The 14,221-nt window shown below is 38.7% G+C and overlaps 1 protein-coding gene across 2 annotated transcripts in view; it reads left to right on the top strand.

The window, feature by feature from the left end:
• The first annotated feature begins 2,682 nt into the window (after positions 1-2,682).
• Positions 2,683-14,221, top strand: part of LOC124606977 (transmembrane protein 19) — a 90,068-nt gene continuing 78,529 nt past the window's right edge. Inside the window, exons 1-2 of one of the 2 annotated variants that reach the window (XM_047139118.1) lie at positions 2,683-2,700; positions 5,659-5,740. In XM_047139118.1, the coding sequence (XP_046995074.1) occupies positions 5,734-5,740 (7 nt within the window). In that variant the 5' untranslated portion in view covers positions 2,683-2,700; positions 5,659-5,733. Of the gene's footprint in view, positions 2,701-5,658; positions 5,885-14,221 lie in introns of those variants that run through there. The other variant, XM_047139117.1, reaches the window with a different exon arrangement.

Below are 14,221 nucleotides of genomic sequence, written 5' to 3'. Positions count from 1 at the left end.
CTCAGATGGAAACCCAGTTCTAAGCAAAGAAGGGAAAGCAGAAAGGTGGAAGGAGTATATAGAGGGTCTATACAAGGGCGATGTACTTGAGGACAATATTATGGAAATGGAAGAGTATGTCGATGAAAATGAAATGGGAGATACGATATTGTGTGAAGAGTTTGACAGTGCACTGAAAGACCTGAGTCGAAACAAGACTCCGGGAGTAGACAACATTCCATTAGAACTACTGACAGCCTTGCGAGAGCCAGTCCTAACAAAACTCTACCATCTGGTGAGCAAGATGTATGAGACAGGCGAAATACCCTCAGACTTCAAGAAGAATATAATAATTCCAATCCCCAAGAAAGCAGGTGTTGACAGATGTGAAAATTACCGAACTATCAGCTTAATAAGTCACAGCTGCAAAATATTAACGCAAATTCTTTACAGACGAATGGAAAAACTGGTAGAAGCCGACCTTGGGGAAGATCAGTTTGGAATCCATAGAACTATTGGAACATGTGAGGCAATACTGACCTTACAACTTATCTTAGAAGAAAGATTAAGGAAAGGCAAACCTACATTCCTAGCATTTGTAGACTTAGAGAAAGCTTTTGACAATGTTGACTGGATTACACTCTTTCAAATTCTAAAGGTGGCAGGGGTAAAATACAGGGAGCGAAAGGCAATTTACAATATGTACAGAAACCAGATCGCAGTTATAAGAGTCGAGGGGCATGTAAGGGAAGCAGTGGTTGGGAAGGGAGTGAGACAGGGTTGTAGCCTCTCCCCAATGTTATTCAATCTGTATATTAAGCAAGCAGTAAAGGAAACAAAAGAAAAATTCGGAGTAGGTATTAAAATCCATGGAGAAGAAATAAAAACTTCGAGGTTCGCCGATGATATTGTAATTATGTCAGAGACAGCAAGTGACTTGGAAGAACAGTTGAACGGAATGGACAGTGTCTTGAAAGATGGATATAAGATGAACATCAACAAAAGCAAAACTTGGATAATTTAATGTAGTCGAATTAAGTCAGGTGATGCTGAGGGAATTAGATTAGGAAATGAGGCACTTAAAATAGTAAAGGAGTTTAGCTATTTGGGGAGCAAAATAACTGATGATGGTCGAAGTAGAGAGGATATAAAATGTTGACTGGCAATGGCAAGGAAAGTGTTTCTGAAGAAGAGAAATTTGTTAAGATCGAGTATAGATTTAAGTGTCAGAAAAATGTTTCTGAAAATATTTGTATTGAGTGTAGCCATGTATGGAAGTGAAACATGGACGATAAATAGTTTGGACAAGAAGAGAATAGAAGCTTTCGAAATGTGGTGCTACAGAAGAATGCTGAAGATTAGATGGGTAGATCACATAACTAATGAGGAAGTATTGAATAGGATTGGGGAGAAGAGGAGTTGGTGGCACAACTTGACTAGAAGAAGGGATCGGTTGGTAGGACATGTTCTGAGGCATCAAGGGATCACCAATTTAGTATTGGAGGGCAGCGTGGAGAGTAAATATTCGTAGAGGGAGACCAAGAGATGAATACACTAAGCAGATTCAGAAGGATGTAGGTTGCAGTTGGTACTGGCAGATGAAGAAGCTTGCACAGGATAGAGCAGCATGGAGAGCTGCATCAAACCAATCTCAGGACTGAAGACCACAACAACAGGTCTCTCTAAAGAAGGATGAGTCAATAGATGTCCATAACTACTATCCAGTGACACTTCCTGGATTATTTTATATTATTTTGGTGGAGGCAATATACTTCAGAGTTTCATCCTGCAGTGTAGTAATGTGACACCTAGCCAAACACAATTTGGATTTCAAAATGGCCACTCTACTGAGTCAGTTAGTTATACATTTGCAGAGCACATAAAGATGTTTCTTCTAAACAGCTTCTTCTATACCATAGTAGAATTTTTGCGTACAGTAATTCGTCACTTTTACAAACAAAAACGTAAGTTGCCAGGATGCAGCCATACAAATATTTTTCAATTTTTTTTCCTTTCAGGTGTATGCTCTTTTATGTCTTTGATGTTTGTTCTGTTTGCATGTTCCATGTCATAACAGTTATTGTGAATATATGCTGTGTCACAAATAAGTAACTAACCATATTTGCAAATCGACTAATTTCTTAGGAGATTAATTAACTGTTCATAAATAACTCCCACAAAAGTTTATTTACAGTTTTCGTATTAGAAAGAACCGCTTCATATTTTGAAAAATATCGAGATCGACATATTATGTGATATTTTGATTTTTGCTTACTCGGAAAACATTTTGGTAAATGTCGCTGGGACATAAGTTATTAAAACAGAGAATCGGTAATGTGACCAAGTGCAATACAAAATGAAAAACATCCAAACAAGCTAAATTCTCTGCCTTTTTTATCCTCAAAGCCTTATGCCAAGTTCATTCCAGATACCAAAGTAAATGATTAAGATGTCTATGTAAATACACAGTACTTTTGCTGGTGATTTCTTCATACTACTCACGTTATGACATTCAAAAGTTGTAGTGCGTTCAGAGGCTAGCGTACTCCGTACCACAAGCACCTAACTTTGGGCGCTGTATATGTTGGCGCCAAATATGTTGTCCTGCGCATCACTTCAGTCTGCCCGATAAACATCTCTGATCCACATAAAATAAACTATGGGCAAAGACTACCATGTAAATGTTTTCAAGTTTTGTTGTGCTTTATGTGATTACATCAGTTGTAGAGGTGGGCCAAACGGTTATTCTGGAGTAACCGTTATCACAGTTCCAGTTATTCTTTGATAACCGTTATCGTTAACGGTTATTAATAACTGCCAAGTTATTTTTCGCTAGCGAATACCGATAACTCCGACAGTTAAATAACGACATAGTTGGAATCCATCAGTTTAGTTATCAGTATAACTGCGAGTAGTGTGAAATAGCAGGAATGTCGTATGAATCGTGTCATAACCTCAGCTTATTAACTCCGGGTACATTTTAGTTGATGTTAGAACGATTATTAGTGTTTCAGATTATATGTTTGTAGGTTATCGGTCGCTATTAGAAATATTATCTTCGCAGCTGCGACAGAAAGTACGCGGAACTTCGCCAAAGCACTGTTTAAGTAAAATGTTAACAACGTGCGTTTTTAAGTATGAAGTAATATGTAAACTGAGTACTGTAGGTTAAATTCGAAGCTTAATTTCTTGTGCTGCTCACATAATAGAATAAAGTGTACAGCCTTGTAATACAACAAAAAATATACGTAATGTGACAGATTCGTTTACTCCTGTGCTGTAAAAGCTAGTCCTATGGGGGAAAGTGTGAGTACGCTAATCCAAGTTTTATGTCAGATTTGCAAACTGCTCGATTTCTCCAGCGACAGCATGTTTAGAACATATGAAGACATGCAGATCGAAAAGGTTGACAGTGTTACATTTCTGGGACTACAACTCGATAATAAATTCAGTTGGGAAGGGCATACCACATTTTTTCATTCTATTATTTCATAAGGGAACATATTCTGTGGTAACTCATCAAACGTAGCAAAAGTTTTTCGCATGTAAAAGCGTGTAATAAAAATCGTTTGTGGTATCAATTCAAGAACATCATGTAGGAACCTGTTCAAGGAACTTTGTATTCTAACCACTGCTTCCTAGTATATTTATTCCTTAATGAAATTTGTTACAAGTATTTCCAACCAATAGCTTGATACATAATATCAGTACTAGAAATGGGAACAGCAATCTACATAAAGACCTAAAATTACTTACTTTGGTCCAAAAGGGGTCCAATATTCAGGAACATGCATTTTCAATAAGCTGCCAGCAAGTCAGCAACCATTAAAAACTGGGTTTCAGATAAGGCACGGTTTACAGTGTGTTTGAATGACTATTTGATACATAAGTGTCTGATTCCACCCATCATCAATATGCCAGAAATGTCTATTTTAAGTGTGTCTATGACGTCACTACATACACATGGCAACAAACGCGAAGATACATATCAATAATACAATAACATTTCCCACCAAAAATACAATCAAACCAATGGGACAACTGCGGGAAGTTGGGGGTTTTAGGGTGAGGACAAGCTAGTAAAAAAAACACACCATGATCCCAAAACACAAAATGAAGAACAAAAAGGAAAAAAATACAGCATTCTACTACACCAACAAAAATCTGCAGGAATCGGACACTTCCCTTGAACAATATAGGTCAACTATAGGTGACCATACCAAAACACCAATACCCACAACTAAAAGTACGAAAATTGGAATCAGACATTTCCCTTGACCTACATAGGTCAACCTCAGATGACGATACTAAAACATCAACACACACAATTATGAAAATGGGAATCGGTCATTATCCAGTGACCTATATAGGTCCACCACAGCTACTGATGCCAAAAAACCAACACCTACAACTGCGAAAAATAAAACCACAATCCCAAAAGTCCACAAATCAATCATCCCTACATAAATTAAATCACATTCAATACTTCATAAATACACAAAACATCACAGCTAGAAAAAAAAAAAATTAATTACCACCAGCAAATTCCGGCACTGCAACCTTGATCGACAGCCCCCCCCCCCCCCCCACACACACACACACAAAAACCAACTCATAAACACCGTGCCGTAATGACATTCACACACCACAACACCTTTACGTCGAAGCAGACGGGTGGAATCAGACGCTTCCAGTGACCCCTCCTTCTACTCTGTAGATGAATATCGTAACAGAGACTGATAGACCAGCTTAGGTAAAAATTCTGCTATATTTCAGTTTTGACAGCACTTGGTTGCAACAGTCAAGATCGGGTATTCTGTGTACGATAAATTTATTAAAAGTACGTAACTGTGTTTTATTCTGTCAGTGTACCAATTCTGTAAATATTAGCAGTTACTGTGATATATTCACATATTTTGACAATCTCCTGACAAATGATGAGGATAATAATTATTATATTCCACTGTATTATGTTATACTTTCTGACATGTTATTTGTCATTCGCGATGGCCAGCGGCTATTTCCGTAGCAGTACGAAAATATTTGTTCGCTCCAGTTACTATCCTCTCTGGAAATATCACCTGGAACTACGACCTTTAACTGGAGTCACCGAGTCAGGAACGTCTAGACACACAGTTATTCCGTTACCAGCTTCCAGGTTATCTGTGGTGGTAGCCCGATAACTACCAGAGAACTAGAACTACGAGCCAATAACGATAACTGCCAGAGGAGAATACCGGCTCTGACAGTTATTTCCATAGTCGCTCGAATTCCTTAGTAACCTTCCTTGTACTACCCGTCCAAGCTAAATTAACACGTAAGGCGGTGGCTTAAGGGAACAACCGTATTTGTTAATGCCTGTACTGCAGCTCCTATCAGCCACGGCTCGGACATTAACTTTATTTAATTGTTTATGCTAAAAGTAACGAAGGCCCACGAAATAGTACACAGTTCTTATCAACAGATGGCGCGCAGTCTCACAGTTATTCCCATGGTCTATAGAACGCCTTCCAAATGCGCAGTACGATCTTCGGTCAACAGATGGCGCGAGGCACTGTTGACACTAAACAGTTATTGAAATAACTGCCAGAATCAGAGGAACGGTTATCGCAGTAACCGTTACTTCTCAGTAACCGGTTATTTCTATCAGTTACGTTATTTTTTGCCACCTCTAATCAGTTGTACACAAGGTCTAGAGAGTGGCTGTTGCAAATCTGATGTCACAGACTTAGTGCAGAAAGTTCGATCTGCGTCATGGATGGTAAAAGGAAAAGAGCGTCAGGAACGAGTGTGGCGCCTGTTATAATTTGTGCGCTTGCTCTACCCTTGTCAATGCTTCTGTGGATTGGAAATATTGCCATTTCGTTCTTCATGTCCAGCGCGGAGAGCGATCCGTACAGCGATGGTAGAATTTTTTCAGCGCCTGATGGTGCCTCTTTTCCCCGTTTTAGTAGTCTCCCCGTTTTTACAAGTGAATTTTGAATAAAATTTTTAAATACCGGCTGTTTTTCGTGGCGGATGAATGTAAGCGATTTTTATTTTTGACGTTAAGCATTTACTTACCGAAAATTTTAGGAGTAACGACGTGTACACTGCTTAACTACACGTATTAATCGGTATTTTTAATATTTTTGACTGTTTTGCACGTTACTGATTCATATACAGCTGTCTCGAAACACTGTTGTCTTGATCATTATAACGACTAAATACTTGTTCTTTTTTTTTCCGCGTATGCAATCCATCTATAGATCTGCGCTCTTTTTTCCGAGCAATGATTTAATTAAATTATTATAAGCCTATAGAATAGTACACCTGTTGCCGGTTATCTTGATTGAAGTCGTGATATCCCAAGTAGTGCCGACATTATCATACCACTTCAATAACATTTTTTGAAGAAAACATAAGTTGAATACCTAGTAAAGTGTAATTTTGCTCGTGATACTTGTTGTCGTACTCCTGATATACTTTTAATCCCAAACTAACGGAGGTTCCACATACATGCATTGGGACAAATCTTTTGTATACAGTGCATTTATACATTTTTATGGATCTGTGGGTATCTAAGAACTTTTTAATTCTTTTAACAAAGTCTTATTTGAAAATGCCGTAAATTATTGCGTTTCAAACCTGTTTCATTTCACATCAGATTATAAGGGGTAGAAAGTACATTGCATGTGAAACGCATACCTTGTTGCATGAATGTCTAAGAAGTGATTGGCATAGGTCTGGAACGAACAGTATTAAAGTGGTTTGGGTAAATCTTGGAAAGCAGTAATCAGTATACCTCAAGCTGTGGTAGAGATCAACTCACAATAGCCCATTACTTTTTATCACTGTGTTGTTTGTTCTGTTGTAATTTAAATGAAGTTGATACACCTCGTATATGAACCTGTTTTATCCACCGCTATAAGTAGGCTACCAAAAAATTGCTTTCAATGAAAATAGAATAATGTTCACACCAAAATCTGTTGTACAAAAACAGTTTTGTTGTCAAGCAATATGCACTTTCTGTAACAGTATCTACAAAGAGAGAGTATTTGTGGCTACAAAAATTTCTACTTAGTGAACTTGAAGTATAGAATTTAATAATTACTTTTGTGTCGAGAACACAGCAGTTTCTTTTTGACTATTGATATAGGAACATCAAAGATGTGGTTGACACTCGTATAACTACAGTTGGATCTTGAGCTTTTGTAGGTTTCCAGAAATTCATGTGTTAAGTAAGTAATGATACTAAGAAGAAGGCAGGCCATCTACAGAGGCAATGAAAGGCAAAATCTAAGTCACAATTCAAATTCTGGATCACTTCTAATTAGTAAGTTAAAGATAGGAGCTAAATGAATGTGGTTTGGTTGAGATTCTCTCAACAATTATGCCACCAATGTTGTAAATACTTTCCCATTCCAAAACTATAACAAAAATCTTGTGTGGTTATGGTTACTCAAACTGAATGTCTTTTCAACTGGGACAAACATTCTCCTTATTACCTGACATCATTCTAAATTACAGAGGCTGGACAAAAATATGGAAACACAAGAAGAAATGCCTCCTTAAATATAAATACAGATGCTAGCCAAGCCTGCTGATTGCACAGTTGTATTTGACCATGAACTTCCACCTATGCAATGTCCTCAGTATGTTGCAAGTGTCCGTCATTGTCAGAACAGTGTTTTGTGTAATTGTGTGTACATTATACTGGAGCCAAGATATTTTGAATTGTGGGTGCTTCTGTAGCCAAGGGAGTTAAAGCATTTGTGTTTCAAGAGGCACCATATTGAAGATTTACACAGCACACAGGGAACCAGGAAAAACATCAGTCACTAAGTCTCAATGCCACAAGAATGTGTGTTGAGTGATCTTGACAGACAGTCATTGAAGAGGATTGTGGTGAAAAGCAAGAGGATGGCAGCTGAAAGAGTGACTGCAGAACTGAATGCCACACTTGCAGACTTTGTCAGTGCTAAAACAACACAAAGGAAGCTCCTTAAGCTGGAATTGCAGCATGAGATGGAATACTAAAACCATTCATCATGTTGGACTGGTTTTGTGATTACGAGGATAAATTTTCACATCTCCCCTGACCTCCACAACCACCAGATCTCAATTTTTTGATCTATTGTGGTCTAGTTTGGAGAGAAGGGTCTGAGATATGACTCTCCACCTTACATCATCATTAGCTGGGGTCGACCGAAGCGTCCGATCCCACCCGTCGGCTTTGACCTGTGGCGTAAGGCTGTTGTGGTGTGTGATGTCACGACGGCGCGGAATTTAGTTCGTGAGAGTGGCGTGTTTGTAGGTGTCGTTTTGATGCGATCGGTGGTGCTCTCTGGTGGTGTGTTAGGTGATGTTTTTGGTTTAGTTTGCGAGTGCGGCATCGTGTGTGAATTTTGGTAAATTGCTTTTTTTTATGTCTTTGATAGGTATGGATATGACTGACAGGGTCAACAGTTTTCGGTTTTTGGCTATGATGGGGGACAGTGCGTTGTCTCTAATAAAATTTCTTCAACTATTCAGATTTTTGGATGAAGTCATGAAGTGTTCAGTATGTCGTGAAATAAATGAGTCTTACTTAAAGTTTCGGTGTCTCAGACCAGTTACGGCTGTGTGTGGAGATGTCATAAGGATAACAGGTCAAGGGAAGTGTTCGATGCCAATCTGTTGCTGTGAATGTTGGTATTGGTATCGGGAGATGTTTTTGAGCTATATAGGTCAAGGGAAGTGTTAGGTCTTAATTTATGGGATTGGGAGCTGCTGTTGAGCGATATAGGTCAAGGGAAGTGTTTGATCCCAATTTATGGGATCGGGAGGTGCTGTTGAGCTATATAGGTCAAGGGAAGTGTCTGATTCCAAATGATATTGTGTTTAGTGGTATTTGGGGAGATTTGTAATGTCAGTTTTTTTCGTCGTTTTGCGTGGTTTTGTATGGGGTTGGGTGTCGAAATTTGTTTATATTTAGTTTGCCCCCACCCAAAAACCCCATTTCCCCCGCTTGTCTCGTTAGTGTCATTAGGCTTTTTGTGGAACGTGTGTGTGTTTGTTTTTCGATGTATTTTCGTTCTCATAATGTGTACGTAACGACTTTATACGTGCCATATTGGAATTGTTGTTTATGGCCGTTTCCGCCATAATTGTGACGTCATGGCTCACAGCAGCTTCCGTATTTCCATTAGCTGAACTGGCCACTATTTTGCATGAAGACTAATATGAAATTCCTTTGAAAACCATGCAGGACCTGTTTTTATATATTCTGAAATAACTGGAAGCTGTTTTGAATGTCAACTGGTTTCCTGCTCTGTATTAGGCATGGTAAAGTGTTGAGTTTTTGGTGTTTTCACATTTTTGTCTAATCCTATGTGGGTGCTACTAAGTAGCTTATAATGCAAGTGTGTGAATTCCACAGTTATTGTTCTGAAATGGAATACACTACATAACCATCTCTACATATGCTATACTGACCTCCTATTGTCCACCCAGTTTCAGTAATGTCATTCTTTGGCTTGGAGATGCACCTAAACATCTTGCCATATGCCACTGCTCATACAGAGTTTTTCTGGAAACAATTGTAGCCTTGCCAAATCTGTTTTCCAGCATAATCCTTCCATGTTATATTACCTAGAAAACTATACAAAGTAGGAAGGGCAGGTAAGAGACACTGGCAGACCTAATTTCTAAGCCATGTTGTAAAGCAAACTTGGATGTGTCTGAAAGTGAAAGAACCACACACACAATATAAATCTGTCAAATTTTCTTTGTTGTACAACTGCATTCAAATAGAAATTTTGTAGTAACAAATGCAAGACCTTAAAAAAAAATTGAATGTAATGCTGACAGCACCAAGTGCTTGCTGGCCAACATGCTGTGGCATGAGAATTTGGACAATTAGTTTTGCTATTTATATTTACACTTTGATCCAATGTAATAGAAATGCAATAGACAGCTTTCAATAAAAACTTCATTCTGTGCTTATTTTTATTTTTTCCCCTCTCCCATGTACCTGGCATACTAAGATACATGAAAGTTGCTATGATATTTAAACATTGTCTAACTACATAGAATTAAAAGACGCACAGGATGATTATTCCCTCTATATGGAAAATCAAAAGACATACATGTTATACGGAATGAGGTTGAGGAGTTATGTTTCATACAAATAAAAATTTACACTATTATCACTATTTTCCTACAACTCACAAATGACAAGTCATCTGCCACTTATTTGCAACACAAAGCAGGAATTATTTGATGTTAAATATTGACTACAGTGTTGGCCAAATAAGAGAAAACAAAGGGGATTTTTTGACTTGGAGTCTCCAGTTTTTATCTTCTCCATTTTCACTGCTCTGTAATGTACCAGAGGTTAAAAAACATTAGTGTAAGATAGTCTTATGACATTGTTGGCTACATCAAAGGCATTAGGGAATTAGCCCTTAATCACTGTCCTTTCACCGTTACCTTTAGTGAAACACTGCCTGAAAAAGTTGTACAAATATTCAGTCTGATCTTGATAAATTGCAAAGTTTTGCAGCGAATTGGCAACTTGCTTCCATGTACAGAACCCAGAAATTGTGCATTTCACAAAACAAAAAAAAAGGAGCCCAGTATTTTATGACAGCAGTGTCACTGAGTCACAACTGGAATCAGTGAATGTGTACAAATACTTGGTTATAACAATTTGTAGGGATACTAGAGACCAGTCCTGGCTTCCCACTGGTAATGCTAGGTATGCCTGGCCAGGATGCCTTATCCTGTAGCAGTAATAAATTATAAACATAAACCTTGCTCATGAGTCAGTCTGTTGTTGATAATTGTACCAAAATCCATACAGTCAACTAGTTCCTTAGATTAATTTTCAGAAACAGGCAGAATAACTTGTCAGGTGACTTTAATTTATAATTTGTGCAGATGAAACAGAATGATCGGACAACATTGGTTAACTGCATGTGGTAGATACTGGTTGATTGGTGGGAAGCTAAAAAAACGCAGTCAGTTTACAAAGGAGATACTTATAAAACACTCATATGGTGCCTTCTAGAATATCCCACCAATCTGTGAGGCCCATTCCTAATATAAGCAACGAGAGCTATTGAATACACGCAAAGAAATGCAGGAGAAATAGTCTCAGGTTTGTTGGCCACACTGGTGAGTGTCATGGAAATGCTAGTAAAACGGTACTAGCAAACACTTGAGGAAAGATGCAGACTATTCTGTGAAAGCCTAAATACAAAGTTTCAAGAACCAATTTTAAGTTAGGAACCTGTTTACTGCTCCTGTAGGCATCACAAATACAATTTTATAGTAGTTGCAGGATGCACAGATATGATTAACCTATCATTCTGTCTGTAGTTCATATGTGACAGCAACTGGAAGAAGCTCTAATAACTGGTACAATGGGAAGCTTTCTCTGCCTTGCATCCCACACTGTTTTGAGGTGTGTAGATGTATAGATGGTATCAAGACTGTGGACATCTTACATGGCGGCATCCCAGACCCAGACGAACTCAACAGGGGGTCGACAGAAAAGTCCGATCCCACGCGTCAGCTTTGACCCGTGACATAAGGGTGTTGTTGTGTGTGATGTCATGACAGCGCGGAGTATGGTTTGTGAGTGTGGCATGTTTGATGTCGTCGTGTTGTGGTTTGTTGTGCTCTCTGGTGGTATGTTCAGGGTTTTCGTTTGTGTTGTGTAATGGGATCAGTTTGCTTTTGCTCATTATCCAGAATTGTTAGTGTCGGCTGGGTTTGTTGTGGAATTCGTTTCAGTGAGTTAACGATTTTGTGTGAAGGTTAATTTAGTGTTGTTCGCTGTACATCATGTGGTGATTTTAGTAAAATTAATCGGTTGTTGTTTTTGTTCAGGAATGGATATGACGGATAAAATTAACAGTGCGCAGGTAAAGGGAAGTGTTTGATCCCAATGTGTGGCTGTGTATGTTGATATTGGTATCGGGAGCTGCTGTTGAGCTAAATAGGTCAAGGGAAGTGTCCGATTCCAGATGATAGTGTTTAGTGGTATTTGGGGAGTTTTGTGATGGTTTTTTCGTCATTTTGTGTGGTTTTGTATGGGGGTGGGTGTCTAAATTTGTTTATATTTAGTTTGCCCCCCACCTAAAAACACCCCATTTCCCGCGCTTGTCCCGTTAGTGTCATTAGGCTTTTTGTGGAAAGTGTGTTTGTTTTTCGATGTATTTTCGTCCTCATAATGTGCACGTACCGACTTTATATGCGCCATATTGGAATTGTGGTTTATGGGCGTTTCCGCCATATTTGTGACGTCATGGGTCAAAGCAGACGGGCGTGATCGGATGCTTCCGTATTTCCCTCAATAAGATTAAGATCAATTGGTTCAGGGATCCCTATGACCAGCTCATGGCCATGGTGTATCCCCAAATGTTACTGATGCAATTTTAGAGTGGTGGAGTGATGCTTTGTCTTTTTGAAAATACAAGTCACCTGTGGTGTTCTATAGGTGAACACGAGGATATACATGATTGGACATTAAGCTCTGATGTCTTTTACTGGTGAGAAATTATGGCAGACCTGTCAGTGACTCCATTCATCCTGTGTAAACATCTCTCACATGAGAGTATTATAGCCACATCCCTGAATGATACCCCTTATGTCAAACAGAACACACTGTTTTGTGTGATTTTCAAAATACTAAAGCCCTGCTATCAACTACTACCAACAGTGGTTCATCAGTCAAGGTGACCAATCTTCAAACATCTATTCTCAAGGCAGTTCCTGTGCCTGTGATAATCTCTGGAGTAATGTGTGATAATCAGAAATTTGTAACACAGAGTGGGTGGGGCACTTACTTGGACAGTCATACCCAGGATTGGTGCTTGTGTCACAGTATAACTATGCTATCTTTTATCACCTGACACCATATATATTTCTCGTAGCCATGTATGGTGAGCTGCAGTGCACTGAATACTATGGAGGTAGCCTAGATATTGGTCCTGCAGGGAAAATTGTTACATCGTAGTAATATATTAATTGAAATAAATATTTAAAATTATACATTCATTCCAACATGGATCCATCTCTTTACCTTTCATGGACAGTGCTGTAGTAACTGTATCACATAAGCGTTCTTTATAATCTGACTCAATGCTGGCAATCTGACATTCATCTTCCTTTCTCGCCCATTTTTCTGAATGCCGTAGGTATTTTCCTGATGAAGTGAAAGCATGTGTCAGGAAATACATTGTGCAGCATCTTGGCCAATAATTCTGAGATGAATATATCTTATTGGAAAAATACTGTGACTGCATATCTTATTATTAGGTAATACATGGTATATGGATTGGTGACTGAGCAGCTCCTGCTTCTGTAGAGACTTCTCCCCTGTTGCATCCCTTGACAAAGTGTTGGCATTGACCTGTCATTAGTCCATTCTCCTTGAAAGCTCCAAGCTCCTCTTTCAAACAAATATTTCACTTTTTCCTCCCACAGGATGAAAGGTTTGTGCATCGAAAGCACTCCAGCCAGCAACATTACACAAGTAAGTGGCCTGTATTCTGTTCGTTGCCCTGCCATTAATGTGTAATAGCAGTGTTAGAAATTCAGAAAAGAACAGACTGCCAAACATGTATCCAGAATCAATATTTTGCTCTGAAGCAGCATGTGTGGTTGTTAGAAGCATCCAGGCAGTTTAAAACTGTGTGCCAAATCAGGATTTGAACCCAAAATCACACGTGTTTTTCATCTGAACTCGCATGCACAACTCTCAAACTGTTGTCACAGCTTCACTTCTGCCATCACCTCTCACCCAGTTTACAATACATGTAATATAATATTGAGTGCAGGAATGGTTTGTGCATCAACTGCCCGCACATAGGTAGCAGTGAGAGAGAACACTCAAGTGACAGAGCAAACGCACCCACACTCAGTTAGTTGTAAGAGAGGAGGAAAATAGGTAATCTGTAAAAATCTGGAAGCAACTAAATCTGTAGAGAGTATTTCAAGTACTTCTTGATGATGCAAAATGTCACCACAATATTGAAGCAACAAGACACTTTTACTTGAATGCACATATTTTGTGAATAATCTGGTACTGATGAGAGCTATCCTTCTTACTAATAACAACTTGTCAAAGCACTAATATCAGTATTCTGTGAGTAATCTTTTTTTTTCCCCACCATACTGCAAATGTTACATGTGTGGACCACTACCATCCACTTTGAGGAAGATGGGGCAGGAAATGAACCACATTCTTTTTAATGGAAAGATCCTGACATCA

Source organism: Schistocerca americana, chromosome 3 (genome assembly GCF_021461395.2).
Source record: "Schistocerca americana isolate TAMUIC-IGC-003095 chromosome 3, iqSchAmer2.1, whole genome shotgun sequence".
NCBI lineage: Eukaryota > Metazoa > Arthropoda > Insecta > Orthoptera > Acrididae > Schistocerca > Schistocerca americana.
This window is presented reverse-complemented; position numbering and strand designations above follow the sequence as displayed.